Source organism: Ambystoma mexicanum, chromosome 13, assembly GCF_040938575.1.
Source record: "Ambystoma mexicanum isolate Mex_15411 chromosome 13, UKY_AmexF1_1, whole genome shotgun sequence".
Taxonomy (NCBI): Eukaryota; Metazoa; Chordata; class Amphibia; order Caudata; family Ambystomatidae; genus Ambystoma; species Ambystoma mexicanum.
In genome coordinates this window covers 727,742,343-727,759,245 of record NC_090938.1, presented here as the reverse complement: position 1 = coordinate 727,759,245, position 16,903 = coordinate 727,742,343, and the positions used below count along the sequence as shown (strand labels likewise).

Below are 16,903 nucleotides of genomic sequence, written 5' to 3'. Positions count from 1 at the left end.
AAATCCACAAAACCACCCCCAGGATTATTCAGATGTGGCCCCGTTCATCTACCAGTTACTGGTTTAGCGGTCACCTCTTCTTGTCAGGTTCTGGTTTGGACATTATTTCCCCGTCTAACCTACTCTCTGAACTAGTACTGTCAAATACATCCCCGTCCCATTGGTCGGGGTGCCATTCGACCTCTGCTGAGGCAATCACTGTTGCCACCTTGCGGGTATTCCGGCTGCCTCCTCTCTTTCGATATTTCTATCGGGCAACTCGGACAGCAGCTCACTCGGCTACTGCTCGATATTGGTCAGCCTTATGATGCAATTTCATCTGCAGCTGCTGCATTACCGAAATGACCCATACAAGCATATGTCTCTGCAGCATCTAACAACTCGGCCAAACTTCAAAATCTGCAAGGAGCTAGCCCACCCTGCTGCAATCTCTACCTCTCCCGTCGCCTCCCAGGCCCTTTACACAGCCCTTGCCTCTCACTTAATCTCAAAAACCCAGGACATCCTGTCCACCCTCCCTTCCCCCCCCCCTCCTTTTGCGGATTCTGGCCCTCCTGCAGTCACCCCCCCACCCACCCTCCTTCTCTTCCTTTACCCTTTTCTCCCCTGACGAGATCTCCAGACAAGTCCGATCTATGAAAGCCTCCTCAAAACAGGCTCTTCCCTGTTCTTCCAAAACCATCAAGGACCACATTGACACCCTTGCTCCTGCTCTGGTCGATTTCTGCAACCTCTCCTTCCCCTTGGGAGCCTTCCCTTCCCCTCTGAAGCACTCTTGTGCACCTGCTTCTCAAAAAATCAACAGCCGACCCATCTTGCCTGGCAAATTATCGCCTGATCTCTATCATTCCCTTCCTGGGCAAACTCCTGGAAAAGCTGGCCATCTCGCAGCTTAATCTTCACACAGATTATGCCAGAAGCATGGAAACTGCTCTCCCGAACATCTGTTAAGATCTGCTCTCCAACTTTTTTTTTTAAACTCTATTTCTCATTTTCAACAAGTTACAATAAACAGAATTAACATCCTAGGTCATTGAATTGAAAAATACATAACAGTGGAAAACAAAATAAAAACAGAATTCCAAACCATAACTGTATTCCACCATATGTGGTCTTACTTGTTTGTTGTCATTTGTTTGATTCATCTGCTCTCCAACCTTGACTCGAACATCCCCTCTGTCCTCATCCCACTCAATCTCTCTTCTGACTTCGACACGGTCAACCATACCATCCTGCTCAAGCATCTCTGTGACAACCTGGGTATCACCGATTAGGCTCTGGCCTGGCTAACCTCTTCCCTCTCCAACTTGGGCCCTTCCTTTCCTCTATCTGCCCCTCTACCTGTGTTGTTCCCCAAGGGTCTAATCTTTCACCCTGGCTTTTCAACCAACACCTGGCAACTCTCGCCCATCGCACTGCCGTTTTCTGCTCCAATTTCCGGTCCGGATGAACTCATTTTCAGGCTTCCGCTCGGCCACCTCTTCTCCCTCTCTCCTCTGATCGCCGGTGTGCCATTCAAGAGTGGTGTGCCGCCAATGATCTGCATGAATGCCAGCAAGACTGAGATACTCCTCATCGGCACACCCTCACCCCATCACCCTCTGGCCGGCCTCCCTTGGACCTCCACCCCCATCCCCACCTGCGTGGTTAACCTCTGGGTCATCTTCAACTCCACACTTTGCTTTTCTGGCCAATTCTCTGAGGTCTCAAAAAAGTCAAACTACCAACTGCACCTCCTCAGAGGTATTCTGCCTTCCCTCTTCTTCCCCCAGAAGCTCAGTCTCTCGAGCCCTGGTTCTCTCTAGGTTGGATTACAGCAACAGCTGCTTTCTAAATCTTCCTGCTTCTACTCTCCACCCTTTGCAACTCATCCAGAACAAGGTTGCGAGACTTCCTTGGCCTCAAGCTATGGGGTCATATCTCCTCAGCCCTGAGCTCTTCTTTGGCTCTCATTGGCAGCAAGGATTAAATTCAAGACTCTTTGCATTGTCCACAAGGCCTTATGGGTCCTGGGTCCAAAATGCCATCAACTTACCCTACGTAAACAACTTTCCTCTCGAGCTCTTCGCTCCTCCACTTACAACTACCTCAGGGTCAGTCAGTTCTCAAAGAAACAAGCTGGGGGGTAGATATCGGTCTTCGGCTGGGGCCTCCCTTTGGAACAGCCTCCCTGCCACTGTCACTTGAGGAGAACCATCCCTGGTTCCAGGAGCACCTCAAGACCTTCCTCTTTGCTTCTGCCTTCGCTTCTCTTCTGCCTTCGCTTCTCTTCTCCCCCATTGATCTGTTCTGCTTCGGCATCGTGCACCTTACCTCCGATTTCAGGCCCAGGTACTTGCTCACGCTGCCACGCACCCGCACTGCCTCCTGGCAACCCTTGCACTGGGGTCTTATCTGTAATCCTACAGTCCCCCCTTTTTCTGCACTTATCATACACTCTGTCTGCACCTTAAACCTAGCGCTTGCTTGAAGCACTACCACTTTGTTATTATTTTCCTTGCTTAGCACTTTCTACTTTCCCCCCTCCCTCCTGCACTTCCCCCTTCCCTCTCCCCTGCACTTGCACATTCTCAGTGTCACTGGGCCTAGTAAGATAGTTGTTTTTGTTCTCCCTTGTTCCCCACCACTGCCTCGTCGTGCTCTGAAACACCCGTGTATGAGCGCGTTACAAATAAAATATCAAAGACACTCGCCTGCAATTCTACATTTTGCTGATGCACCTTTCTGAACGCATGCAACAAAATCCAACCTAGTCTGCCCAAAACTGAGCATGCCTTCCCCTTTTCCACAAGCACATGTTGCAAGCCAGACGCCACATCGGCCGGACTCACCTCTCCTAAAGTTGTGTCTCATGTCTCACTTAAACCTGCGCCACACGCGAGAGGGAGAGTGGCAATGATCACAGAAGAGTGAGGTGGCCATTTCATAGGAATCAAGTTGGATACTGAAGTCTCAGGAGGAGGAGTTTGGAGGAAGAGGTCAAGAGGGAGGGAAGGTGAGGTCAGCCCATTCAGAGAAAACGAAAAAAAAAAAGATATAGGGTCAGGGGGTCTTCTATGGTAGCCAAGGTGAGGAAGAGAACTCTAGCATCAACATCCTGCAGGACTACAAATAACACTTACAGAAACCAACACCCAGCAGAACACTCAACTGATTCGAAACTAGAAGCGAGGAAATCTCAGACTACGAAATGAAACCGATTTAGCCGGATCTCTCAGCAACCCATGTCCACCAGTTATCTACAAATCATCGGCCCACTACACCAGACTACTAATTAATCTATCCCCAAACTGAGGAATAGCACCAAAATCATTCAAATCAGCATAAATCAAACCCTTCTAAAAAACAAGACGGGAAAAACAGATTGCCCTATTAACTACAAGCCCATATCAAACCTGCAGTACCCAGCAAAAATCCTGGAGAACCATGTGTACAAAGAAATAATCATGTAGAAAGCAACAGAGTATATGACCAATCCCAGGTTGCTTTCAGACCAATGAGAGGACCCAAATCTGCACTTCTCTCATATGGGACGACCTAAAAATAAAACACAGACAACACCCAATCGGCCCTCATCCTACTGGACATACCAGTTGCATTTAATATGATCAAATACACGACTCCAATCAAGAGACTTGAAGAACGCAGCATTCGAAACTCTGCTCTACAAAGGTTGAAATCTTTACTCACCAACGGAACCGAGATAACCCACCTACCACAATTTGATTCACATGCATAAAATCACCTGCACCTTGGCCCACTCCCAGCTGCAACTCCTCAGAAGTATTGTATCTTTTCTCACCTTCGCCCAGAAGCTCACTGTCTCTCTCTCTCTCTCCCTCTCTCTCTCTCTCTCTCTCTCTCTCCTCTGCAGGTGCCTCCGTCTGGAACGGCCTCCAAGCCCCTCTCAAACTTGAGCTGGACCACCTGAATTTCTGGAAGCAACTCAAGACCTTCCTCTTCTCCTCTGCCTTCTCCCTGGCTAAACTATCTGTCCGCTGCGCCGACTGGTTGGCTTGGTCCCCTTAGAGTCTCACTGGGTACCAGGCACCTCTATGACCAGTCTTCCTTGCACTACCTCCTGCACACGTAGGGGCTGTAATTGTAACCCCCTACAGCTCTCCTGCATCCTTGCACGTAACCAGAGCTGCGCTGCACTTACTCAGAGCCATGCTGCCCCGATTGCACTTCCCCCTTCACCTCCGTCGCACTACGATCTGAATGTCACAAGGCCTACTAGGATTATTTTGCATTCCCTCAGTATCCCCCTCCCCCAATCTATTGTGGCGCCTAGAAACACTTATGTACAGGCGTGTTATAAATATATCATACCACAAGGACCAAGACTCTCCGCACTCCTCTTCAACATTTAAATGATCACCCCATAGTGAAGTTCATTCAAACCCAAGACCGACAGCTCACAACTGCACAGACGACACCAAACATCTTCAAGAGAACTACCGACCATGGCAACAACCTCAAATGCCTCGCCTATAAACACCTGGCTGGCAAACAACCTCAAACTAAACCCAACCAAATCAGAACTAATTATCTCCCCACAAGAAAACAACTGGACAGATGTCTCTCACCTGGCACCAGTGTATGGGAAGCCAAACAGAAATATCAAGTGATATTGGGCATCCTCATGGACAATGGTCTCACAAGTCACTGCAATAGCAATTCCCCTCCCCCCAACATTACAATTAATAAGAGCCCCCCCTTTCCTCAATTTACCATACAGAATACTTGATACAATTTTCTTGGTATTATCAATAATAGACTATGCAAATAGTCTACCTGGAAATGTCTGAACGCCTCACCAAAACATGACAAAATACTGCAGCAAGACTACCCCTGAGGCGAAATAGAAGTGATCACATCACACCAGTCCTAAGAGGTCCACACTGGCCACCAGTAAAGAAACGCATCAACTTCAAACATATCACTGCATTGCCCATAAGTGACAAGGAGCCGAATTCCTCCAAGCAAAAAAATCACCAGATACCTAACAACCAAGAAGAGATTTGAGTCCTAGCACTGGCCTCCAAATACAAACAGGACACTACGAGAAAATGAAATTCAAAGTAACAGCCTTCTCCCATCCGATAGGAAACTAGTTCCATAATTTGTCTAAAGAAATAGAACGACAGAAGACCACCTCACCTTCAGAAAACGACCAAAAACCTGGATATTCAACTCACTGAGATGAACAAAGACCACCTAGACAACAACCACTAACAAGCAGACCCACACCCACTGCATACAATGAATGCTTTTACAAATGGCAATGCTAAGAACAATGAAAACACAAGATAAATACCTGCAGAAAGAAACACTAATGCAGCTATACAATACCCAGAAATCCACAAAACCCACGAACCCCTTCGCTCTTCCACACCTCTCAACTACCATACATACACACACACACACACACACACACACAAAGGGCTAATGAAAACAACCCAACAATACACTCACATCGGACATCACTCTCTAGAAAAACTTCAAAACCAATAACCTCAGGCAGGAAAAAATTAAAACACTGCCCTTCCGGACACAAGCCCCAGTACACAAAACAAAAGCACACCCAGAAAGCTCACGTGCACAGATGGCAGGGCCTCTGGGTTCTGCATGCATCAACAGATGATCACAATATCCATCCTACCCCTCTCTACACACATACCAACCCAATCCACTTTACAGAGCCACGTGAGCGCTGGGGAGACCATAAAGGCAGCGTTGCAAGGTAGAATTCAACTTAAAATAACATAACAAAAAGCAGGGAGGTTAAGGTGGTCATGCATCTGCCCCATGTTGTTGCCTGCACTGCTGTATTAAGGTGTGCAGACTAGAGTCGACAGCAGCTGTCCTTTCGTGTTGGCCCATGAGATTAAAAATAATTCTGCCAATCACTGGACAGCGTATGTGTTACACCAAAAATACCTATTTTTTTTAAATGTCAAATGAATGTTACTTGCCTAAAACTACACCAGTCTACAATTAAGCCTACTTTCTCTACTTGAAAAAAAGCTTTCACCGCCATCTTCCAATAGCAGGGAGCAAAATACCCCACTGTAAAATCTCATCTAGAGTCGTGGGCCAAAGAACAATTTAAATGAGGCCGTGAATAAATAAAACGTACCCACACAGCAAAGAGAAAATCTCTCCCCACGGGTCAAAAACAGGGTAGACTGCACCAACAGTCGCAGTTAAGGAACGTGAACTATCAGCGTTTCCCGTGGAGTATTGGATCATTGGAGACTATCGCTATGGCAACATTGGAGGTTGCAAGTGCCCAAACCAAGATGGCTGCTTCACGCTAAGCATGCCGTCACGTCACGCCGTGACATACATTGAAGCAGATATCTGGAAACTTGGACTTGTGACCGGTGTGTTGCAACTTTGTTTTCTCCGGTTGCAGTGGCTCTAGTTCCTTGGTTGCCTTCTTACATGTTCCAGTAAGCTAGTCTTAGCCTTGCCTGGTCTCCCGTTTCTCTCTTGGCTTCCTTTTCTTTGCAGGATCCTTCTTGCAGCTGACTTCTGTTTCTAGTCTCTGATACCTTGCCTTCCTTGTGGTTCTCCATGGACTCCTGCTATTCAGAAGGGAAGCAGTTTCTCCTCTGCGCTCCACTCCATTCTTCTCATTGGATTCCAGCTTCTACTCTGACTATTTGGATTCAAGCATCAGGTCTGCCTATAGTATTACCTGCTTACTGGGTATCTACACAGTAGTTATATGGGGAGGAATGTAGTTTGTAACTCAAAAAATAAAAGCAGAGAGTCTCATCTTGCAGGCACACCACAGCACCTAAGAGCAACAATGTGAACCCCTTAGGAACCGAAGATGCATACCATATTCCCCCACCTGCATGAGGCTCACATGCACACGGCCAAATGCAACAAGTGATGCTGCTGCCTGAACACCCTGAGCAAGGATGCATGCATTCCCACAAGCAGTATAGAGTACAGCAGGAAGAATGCCCCCCCCCACACATTAACCAGTCTAACAATAACCAACTTTGACATTTAAAGCAACAGAAGAAGCATGTTAACGGGGCAGAGCACAAGTCTAGTGAGGCCCCTCCGGCCAGTCAATGTCCTTATCTGCTCTAACTATAAACCCTACCATTTACTTGCTTAGTACCATCACTTCACTCGGTGTGCCCACGCCCCTCTTTAAGCTACTTGCCTTTTAGCACAGGTTCTGCAGATCATTCACTCGTTTTAGCAGTGATCTGCCCGGGACTTTAAGAGCCCCGGCCGTTTTTCACTTGGAGTGTGCAACATGTATTTTTAGGCGAGGCAGGCAAACCATATTTTACAAGAGCATGGATAAAAGGGTAGGTCATGCCACATAATAGCAGATCGATGTACCCTGCATAGATGTTCTGACCAGATCACTATTTTCTGTGAAAATATTTCTAATTCAGTTCCTTCACAGACCCTCCATTCCACATTTCGGTTTGAGAAGTTGTTGCCGGAAGAGCCTGCTTTTTGTTGTAGTCTTAGCCTCATTTCTTCAGACTTGTGTAATGCCTGGCCGTGGATAATTCTTTAATACAAGTCCCATCAGCCAATATGAAATCTTGCATCATTATATAGTTCAGTCACTGCACCTAGATCACGTAGTCATTTGGCTAACGTTCAATGCCACCGCAGTCATTGTTCCAGTGATCATTCAACCAATTAATTATTGTGCAAAGAATCGGAGACCCCACCAAATAGAAGACCAGAAGAGTTATGTAGGACTCTGGTAGGTATGACTGGGTGGATAGGCACAAGTCATCTGGACAGACAGCACACATGCAGGACACACAAACCAATCAAATCTCTGCCCTCCACCAAAGATCTTACACTCACCTGGTGCAGACATGGCCAGCTGCACGGCAAATGGGGTAAGGGAGAGAGAAAAAGAGAAAACACATTAATACATGTTTTTAAGATACTAAGCTTGTGGCACAAACATATTCAATTACTATTAGCACAATACAGACAACCAGGGCAAAGGAATAAGCAGGTAAGATTATGTGGTGCAAATGAAGCCCCCAAACCAGCAGCTCTTACTGTATGCACCAAGGGCACTGGCTTTGTGCTTCGAGCGGTTTTCATTTAGACTAAGGCAGGATCCAACACCACACAACCACCCACCACTGCATTTCCTACCTGTAAGCAGAGATGCAAAAGGCCGACTACAAACCGTGTTGGATGTACTTGCATCCCACCAATATTTGTTTGAGGCAAATTGGCAGCCACGCATAGGCCAAATTCAGCAATCCCACTTCCAAATTGGTTGGAGTTACAAATTGACAAGCTAACAAGGGAATTTTAAAGTTACACACCCCCCTCCCCCTCCCAGAACAAGTCATTGTTAGACTATTCCAATGAGCCAGTGCACTAAATCTGAACTGTAAGTTCAGTGTGGTTTGCACACAAAAAAGGCTTCACGAACATGGACTGTTAACGTTTGTTATGTTAGTATTTATAGAGCGCACATTAACCTTAAGGCATCTTGGCACTAGGAAAAAACTGACTAAAAAGAGGTTTTTAGAGATTGTCAAAAAATGGTTCTCAGTAGCCACACGAGAGAAAGGCAGCGAGTTCCAAAGTTTGACTGCAGTCACAGACAACGCCCGGCCACGACTCCTAGATAGCTTAAAGTGAGGGATGGAAATAAGGTAGGCTTTCTAGGAGCAAAACTCTTGTTCAGGATTATATGGGCGATTTAGTTGCAGATATTAGTCTCCCTGTTCATAAAAAAGGCAGGTGGACTATGCAAAGAGACTCGAACATGATCCGTTTAGAGACAGGGTCCCAGAGCAGAGAGCACAGCACTTGCGAGAGGGGTGCCAGTGGCCACTCTAGCAGCCAGATTCTGGAGGATTTGAAGACTAACGAGGTACAAAGGCTGGGCAAGAAGAAGAGAATTACAGAAGTCCAAGGGATCAAGTAAAAGAGGTGACCACAGGGGCATGAAAGCAAGGAGGAAGAAGAGGAAGGACCCTCAGCTGAAAATGCCCAGCTTGACAAATGGCGTCGACATGGGCCTCAGAAGAAAGAGAAGAAGAAAGGTTGATGCCTAGGTCTTTGACAACCGGTACAGATTACGGAAAAAGGGCCCAGTGCAGAGAGCCAAAAGGTGGGAGTCCACAGGGAGGAGGCCAAAGGAGAACCAACCACCAGCACCTCTGTCTTATCTGCATTCTATTTGAGCCAGTTGTCAATCATCCACCAAGGAAAAGCCGCCAAACAACCCCCAAGCTGGGCTCGGTTATCAGGTGCGGAGAGATTGAGCTATGCGATAATCTGGGTATCACCTGCATACGAGTAACAATGGAGGCCATGGGAGAGGTTGAGCTCAATTAAAGGTTGCATGTAGATGTTAAATAAGGTAGGAAATAAGGCAGAACCCTGTGGATCCCCACAGGAGAGAAATGGATTGGAAATGAAAGGAGGTGAGAAAGAGAAAGATGGACTTCTGCCAGACAGGAAAGGTTTAAACCATGAGAGGACAGAACCTCAAATTCCCGGCAGGGCCAGGCGTCCACAGGAAGGCATGGTCGACCCCATCGAAGGCAGCCGAGAGATCTAATAAAATCAGTACACCCACACCACTGTTGTTAGACAGCCGGGACAGGTCATCCACAACAAGACCAGAAAACTGGTGCTCAATTTATTTTATTTTACGTTTTTTGAAATGAGCCGTGTCAGATTATCCAAGCTGGCTCACATTGCCTCCTCCCATCATTTTGGAGGGAGTTTGGTAGGGGGTGTGTGAATTCACACCTGTGCAAGTACAATTAATCCAATTTCTTGAGAAGAAAGCTGGAGTTTAAAAAAAATGCACAAATAAAAATTACAAGTGAATCCAATATCATTCTAAGAAGAAGAAAAAAAAAAGGAAGGTTTCTCCTTCTGCATATGACCGTCATAGGTTACAAAATAAAAAAATAATCTAGGTGATGGACTGCCTCTTGTTGGAACAGTGTCACAAAACAAAGCCTTAGAGAGATACTGGTCTAGGTTAGCACTGCACGTAGTGAGGATTTTCAATGTTCACCTACATTTTCTGGTAACCCTCCTCCTCCTCCCACAATCCCCAGGTTTGCCCAAGACACTACATTTTTATTTTCATTTATTTGCACACAATAAACAACGGCCACGAAAAAGCTATTGCACTCACAGAAAGATCCTCAACTTGCATGTACTTTTTTTTAAAAATGGAAAGATACATGAAAGAACATTACACCATGTACTAGTGAGCTTAATGACCTCTTTCATTGGCAAATCAGTACTTTTGCAATATAAACTGTGAGAAACACCAAGATATTCCCACTACTACTACCCTTAGATCCTCTGCTCAGGTGGCCAGGGAAAAGCCATTGCTTTTGAATCCCGACGCTGGGATTGGAGAAGCAAGGGAGGATCACCCGGGTGGAGGGTTCTTGGGCTACACAGAAGAGACATGGTATCCCCTTTTCCTGTTTAAGACTAAACAAACCATCCCCCCGAGCTTTATGGGATACTATAAAGCCGCTTCCCTCATTTCCCCACATGTGACACTTAGTACTGGGACGAGTGTTGGGAAGGAGCATGTCCTCCCGAACACCCAAGGGCTTTAGAGTTAGGCAAGACATCTTTAAAGGCAAGACATCTTTAAAAAGGCACTATAATGTACTGGGGGGGCGCACTGGGAAGACTCTCGTGCAAACATAGAAAAGAGGCGCGAGGTGGGCACCACCATAGGTTCTTTAATCAATATGTTATTACTCGTGTATTATTGGTTCTGTTAAATAGGAGCTATCAGGCTCTAGTCGATCCTCTGACACTGGGATCCACAAAATAAAAAAACAAAATAAAAAAAAGTTGGGTGTTACCACCCAGCAATGCTTAATGCTCTCTTGTATCTCAAAACAGAGCTTAGTGGGTTATTTGCTCAAAGTTTTTAAATTGAGTTGAAAACAAATTCAATCCAACGTCATCATTGTATTCAACATTGTTTATATGCAGCAAAACAGTTCCTAGGTCAAAATATAGCTAAAAAAAAATACAAACAAATAAAAAATAATAAATAAAAAAAAAAAAAAAAAAAAAAATGCATTTCAGAGACTCAGATACATTATAAGTATAAAGTGTGGGGGGAACTGCAGGAACCAGATAACATGAGCAGGATGAGTGAAATATGGATAGAATGAATGAAGATGGTGTGTACATAGATTTTTTTTAAACATTTTATTAAATTTCAACCAAACAATCCAAACCAAACAGGCAGTGCATATATCAACAGTTCCATTATACATTGCTTACTTGTCACTGCTTCCCATATCCCACCCCCCATTTCGAGCCCATCACTTTACACATTCTGTATCTGCATCCTGTAGCAGGATCTCTCCTTCCATGGGTTCAGCTGGGTCTCGTATTGACCCAAACAGCTCTGCTATCAATGATTTCCAGGCCATCAGGGACTGTCTCCTCCCCTCCCAGCATTGCTCGTTTCCTGCCATACTATGGTTTCTGCCTCCGCCCATTTCTGCAAATCTTTCCACCACACCACCACTCTCGGTCTATGGCATGTCTTCCACCCCATAGCGATTCTCCTCTTTGCAAGCACATATGCCAGATCTCTCTGTTTACTCACATGCTTGAGCTTCTGTGATCTTGGGAACCCCCCTAACAAACAGGGCCACACTGTGTCCACTACAATCTTGACCCCCTTCTCTGCCAGTTTCCGCTCCACATCACTCCAAAAGCGTTCAATGACCGGGCATGACCAGAACATATGCACCATGCCCGCATTCTCCTCATCACACTTAGGGCATGCTTGCCATCCTGCATTCTCAAACCTCGATATCCTCTGGGGTGTCATGTATGCCCTGTGTGTAATATTCAGTTGTATCCGTTTCAATCTTGCATTTCTAGATACCTTCTTATGATACCCCTGAGCCCGTTCCCACATCCCATCCTCCATCGGGGCTCCCACTTCCGTTTCCCAATCTAGTCTCTACTGTGTGACCTCCTTCCCCACTTTGAGCATCAACATCTCATATATTCTGGATATCTCATGTCCCCCTTCCGTTATGTCGTATATCATATCTATGGTGGCATCTGGTTCTTCCTCCAGCACAGTTTCGGGCCATATTCTCTTAACTCTCTGCACCATTCTGTGATATGTAATATATTGGCCCGCATGCAACCCAGTTTCATGCCGCAGCCCCTCAAAGGTAATAATACTAGAACCCCCCCACCAAATATCACCCATTGTTGCTAGCCCAACCGGTTCCCAGTGGTTTCGGATTATCATTCTCAGCTGTTCATCTGCCCCTGTTAATGCAACCATACCTGCAGAGAGCATAGAGACGGGTTCTCCATCATCTGGCATGCCCTACGCCACATCTTCCACCCCAGTATCATCATCTTGGGGCGCCCTTTCATTTCTGCCTTGGGTACCCACATCATTTCTTTCAAATAAAAAGGTGTACAATCTTGTCCAAACAGCCTGGATTCAGAGGTCTCTTCATCAGAGAGCCATTTGGCAACATACTGCAGTTGGCTCGCCACATAATAAACCTCATAGTTGGGCAATTTTACCCCCCCCCCTCTTTCATAGAAATTCTGTAGCTTCCATAGTGCCACTCTGTTCCGCGTGCCATGTCACAGGAAATCCCTGCACATACCTAAAAAGTTCTTCACCAAACTGAATAGTATCAGATATGGTATGTTCCCAAAGTAGTGCAGGAGCCTAGGCAAGACCACCATCTTGAGCACTGCTCCCCGCCCCATCATTGCTATGGGCAACCTCACCCAAAATCGCATGCAATTTTCAATTTTTTAATGGCCACCTCCGTGTTGCACCTATGCTCCTCTTCCACTGTGTGGTATATGTCTATCCCAAGTACCAAAATGTACTGACCGCCCATGGTACCTGCAATACAGGTAACTGCGCCACTGGGATCCCTTTGTACCCACCTAGTGGGAACAAGCTAGACTTCTGGGGGTTCACCGCTATGCCAGACAACCCCGCATATCTCTCCATTACTTCTAAAATATATTGGAGATTTTCTTCCGGTTGCCTCAAGTACAGCAGCATATCATCTGCGTATAGGGAGATCAGATGTCGTTCCCCTTTCACCTCAATGCCTATGGTATCATATTGTTGTCTCAGGTATATAGCTAGAGGTTCCAGGGCCAGTATGTAGAGCATTGGAGACCACGGACATCCCTGTCTGGTGCCCCTCCTAAGCTGCCACCTTTCCGATATCACCAATCCTGTCTTGACTCTAGCCAGAGGTTCACTATACAGTATTTTCGCCCACCATACATATCCAGGCCCCAACCCATAGCCATCCAGGGCTGCCAACAGCCATGGCCACTTGACCGATTCAAAGGCCTTTATTGTGTCCAAGGACACAATTGCCATTTCACCCGCATTTTCGCTACCACTCAATGATTCATTGGAGTCGTCTATGATTATTGGAGATGTTCCTATTTGGGACATAACCTGTCTGATCAGGGTGTATTAGTCTACCGATAACCCTCTTAATTTATTTGCCAAGACAGCCGTCAATATCTTGCCGTTTTGATTCGGCATCGACAAAGGACGAGAGGAGCTGCAGCTGTGCCCAGGCTTATTAGGTTTGGGAAGCGGTATTATGATCGCTTCTCTCAGTGACTCTGGCAAACTTCCCGTCTCAAACGCTTCATTTAACATTTCTAACAGTGGGGGGAGAACCTCTTCCATGTATACTTTATAAAATTCACTTGGGAGTCCATCCACCCCCGGGGTCTTGCTAGTAGGCAACTGTCTCACCACCTCCCCCAGTTCTTCTAGGGTAATTGGTGCATCTAACTCCTCTTTCTCCTCTGCACTTATCTTTGGCAATCCTATATCCTCCAATGTTTCTATTATCGTAGCGGGACTGCTCTTACCATCGTCTCCATATAATATCTTATTTATAATAGTCTGCAAACTCTTGGTCAACTCCCTCTTGGGTGTCCGCTACACTACCGTCTTCCCTCATTATGGTTCTGATCGTGACTCTGGGGGTCTCGCTCTTATATAACCACGCCAAAAGTTGTCCTGGTTTATCCTACCCGCATGCTGTCTCTACATGTTTTTTATAATTGAGGTTACACAATCTATCCCAGTGCTCGGTGCATTTTTGCTGTAGCACGAGTATCAGTTCTAATTTCTCTTTAGTGCCATCTTCGCCCCTTAAAGCCTCTTCCAGTTTCTCCTCCGTCTCTCGTAGTTCAGCTAGAATCCCACCTTGTAGACCTTTAGATTTTGCTATGGCTACCCCTCTCATCACGACTTTGAAGGCCTTCCACAGTGTTCCTGCCGAATCCACACTACCAGTATTCGTCTCAAAATAGTTTACAATCTCCTCCCTCATGTCCTCCCTAAAAAAGGGGTCTTTCAGTGCTTCCGCTCGTAGGCGCCACGTCGGAATCCTCACTCTCGGGGGCAGTATTGCCATCCGAGGATCAGGGGCGAGTGGTCCGAAAGAACCCTTGCTTTATATTCTATCTCTGTTAACACTTCCGGTGTAGTAAAGATGTAGTCCAAGTTCGTGTGTAACTGCTGCGGGGCAGAATAGTGCGAATATTGCCTCTCCTGGGGGTGTCTCATTCTCCACGTGTCTTCTAGACCAAAGTCACTCAGCAGTTTCTGCAGCGCTTTAGCAGCAGGGGCAGGTCTGTCCATCTTCCCATCCCATCTATCTACCGTTGGGTTAAGTACGCAGTTAAAGTCCCCTCCCCAAATCACTGCGCTTCCCACACCCGTGCTCAGATTAGTACACAATGTTTTGACGTATGCCGCTGTGTTCTGGTTTGGGGCGTACATATTTACTATGCTTATCTCCCTATTTTCCACCAGTCCCCTCAATATAACCATCCTCCCATCTGTCTCAGCTACCTCTTGCAACCGTTGAAATAGGACATGTGGCGCCACCCAAATAAGCACTCCCCTGGCATAAGCAGAATATGATGAGCCCACCATCACCCCCTTCCACTTCCCAGCAATCGTATCCAGTTTCTCTCATGTCAGACATTGCACTGCTACAAGAGACTCACCTATTTTTTACCTACGCAGTTACAACATGACCTTATTTCTCTTTAGGTAACTGTTTAGCCTCCTTACATTCCATGTAACTATTTTAAGGTCCCCCATGGCTTCTTCCGAGTTCCATTCCACCTCCCACAGGTGCAGTCTAAATCTAAGTTCCATTCCATTCTGTATAGGCTTGTTTCCCGGTTTAAACTCCCCTTAACCAAAAACACACCAAACTCCCCCCCCACCCCCCAACTGTTGCCCAGCTCCATCCCTGGTTCTCAGGCACCCCCGCATCTAGCTCTTTCTGGCAATCGCCTGTACTCAAAGCTCCGCAGGGCGAGGTCGCCCTATTGGCTAACCTACTGCTACTACCACTATTGTTCGGGGGGGGGGGGGAAAGAGTAAGGTGCTTTCGTCCTGTTGCTCCCGTTTGCTTCAGTTCAACCGCACATTGCTACTCAGTTTACGTATGTATACGAACTGCTAAGTTCGACACAAAGGCATCACAGCCAAATATCAACTTTACTCGGTCGCACCCATTTATCTTAATCTCCATCATATAGTCACTGCTGGGGTACCCGCTCTGCGTCATATCAATATACATGCAATATCCCAATCACTTATCGTGTTCTTCTTGAGCCTGCTCCGTATCTTGTTCCGGGCAGCCCTGAAGGTCCAGCCATGTCGTTGCTTCTTCCGGAGTGTCAAAAAAGGACATCCTGCTTTTGTGCAACACTTTCAGTTTCACGGGGTATAGAAGCATATATCTGATTCCGGCCATAAGTAACCTCCTTTTGATTGCCACACAGCTATACCGTTGTCTCTGGACCAACATTGTATAGTCAGGATACGCTGTGATGGTGTTTGAAGCCTTTTCAATAGTTCCCCCCCTTTACGAAAGTACTCAAAATCTTCTCGCGATCTTTATAGTTCAGTATCTTTGCAATTATCGCCCGGGGAGGGGCCCCAGGCTTCGGCTTCCTCATAAGGGCTCTGTGTGCGCGCTCCACTGCAAATGTTTTTTGACCCCTATTCCTTGTAAGATTAGATGCTCAACATAGTCTGTGGGGTCCTGGCCTTCCTCCCCCTCCGGCAGGCCGACCACGCAGATATTATTGCTTCTTGCTCTCCCTTCCGCTTCCTCCGCACGATTCTCTAGGTTAGCTACCTGTTGCTTCAGTATGTGAACCTCCTTTGCATTGTTGGTGCTAGTGTCCGTGTTGGTTTTCAATGCACTCTCCAGGCTGCTCGTTCTCTCTGCCAACGCCCTAACATCTTGTCGCAGCAAGGTGACTTCTATGCCTACTGCGTCTATTTCAGCCTCCAGGGAAGTGCGCAAGTCCGACATCGCTATCCCCCATGAGTCTCTCAGCTCCGTAATGGCCGCTAATATCTGGGGATTTTCAGTCGCTACGGTGCTTTCCGCTGGTGCTGTCGCACCCTTGGGAGCTGTGGTCGTAGGAGATTGCTGCGTTTTTGCGAATGCTTCCATTGTGGATTGTTTGTTCTTGCTTACGGCCCCTCTCCCTGCCATCTTGCCGCCTCAGTTATGTGTCTGGGGTTGCTTGGTCTCTGGTGTATCAATCCTGCCCCTCTGTTTTGATGCGGCACCAGCGTATCGCTCCGAGTCTGGGGCAATTATCCTAGAGGAGCCCCTGTATAGGCTTGTGTTTGTTGGGCTGTTTCATCGAGTGGGTCATGTCCTCCCACGTTTCAAATTGCCTTGCTGCATCTTAAAGCCTGCTCTTTTCCCTTATCGTGATCACCCAGCTTTTGGGCTCTTTACACTCTTCCCACGACTGCCTGTATCCGCAGCGGTCACTTTTATATCATCAGCTTGGGCCCACCCTG

The 16,903-nt window shown here is 46.7% G+C and overlaps 1 protein-coding gene across 2 annotated transcripts in view; it reads right to left on the bottom strand.

Annotated features, from left to right (window-relative positions):
• RNF5 (ring finger protein 5) overlaps nt 1-16,903 on the bottom strand; it is a 45,458-nt gene that overhangs the window by 23,125 nt on the left and 5,430 nt on the right. For both annotated transcript variants that reach the window (XM_069634941.1, XM_069634942.1), the window contains exon 2: nt 7,861-7,879. In XM_069634941.1, coding sequence (XP_069491042.1) covers nt 7,861-7,879 — 19 coding nt within the window. The remainder of the gene's footprint in view (nt 1-7,860; nt 7,880-16,903) is intronic.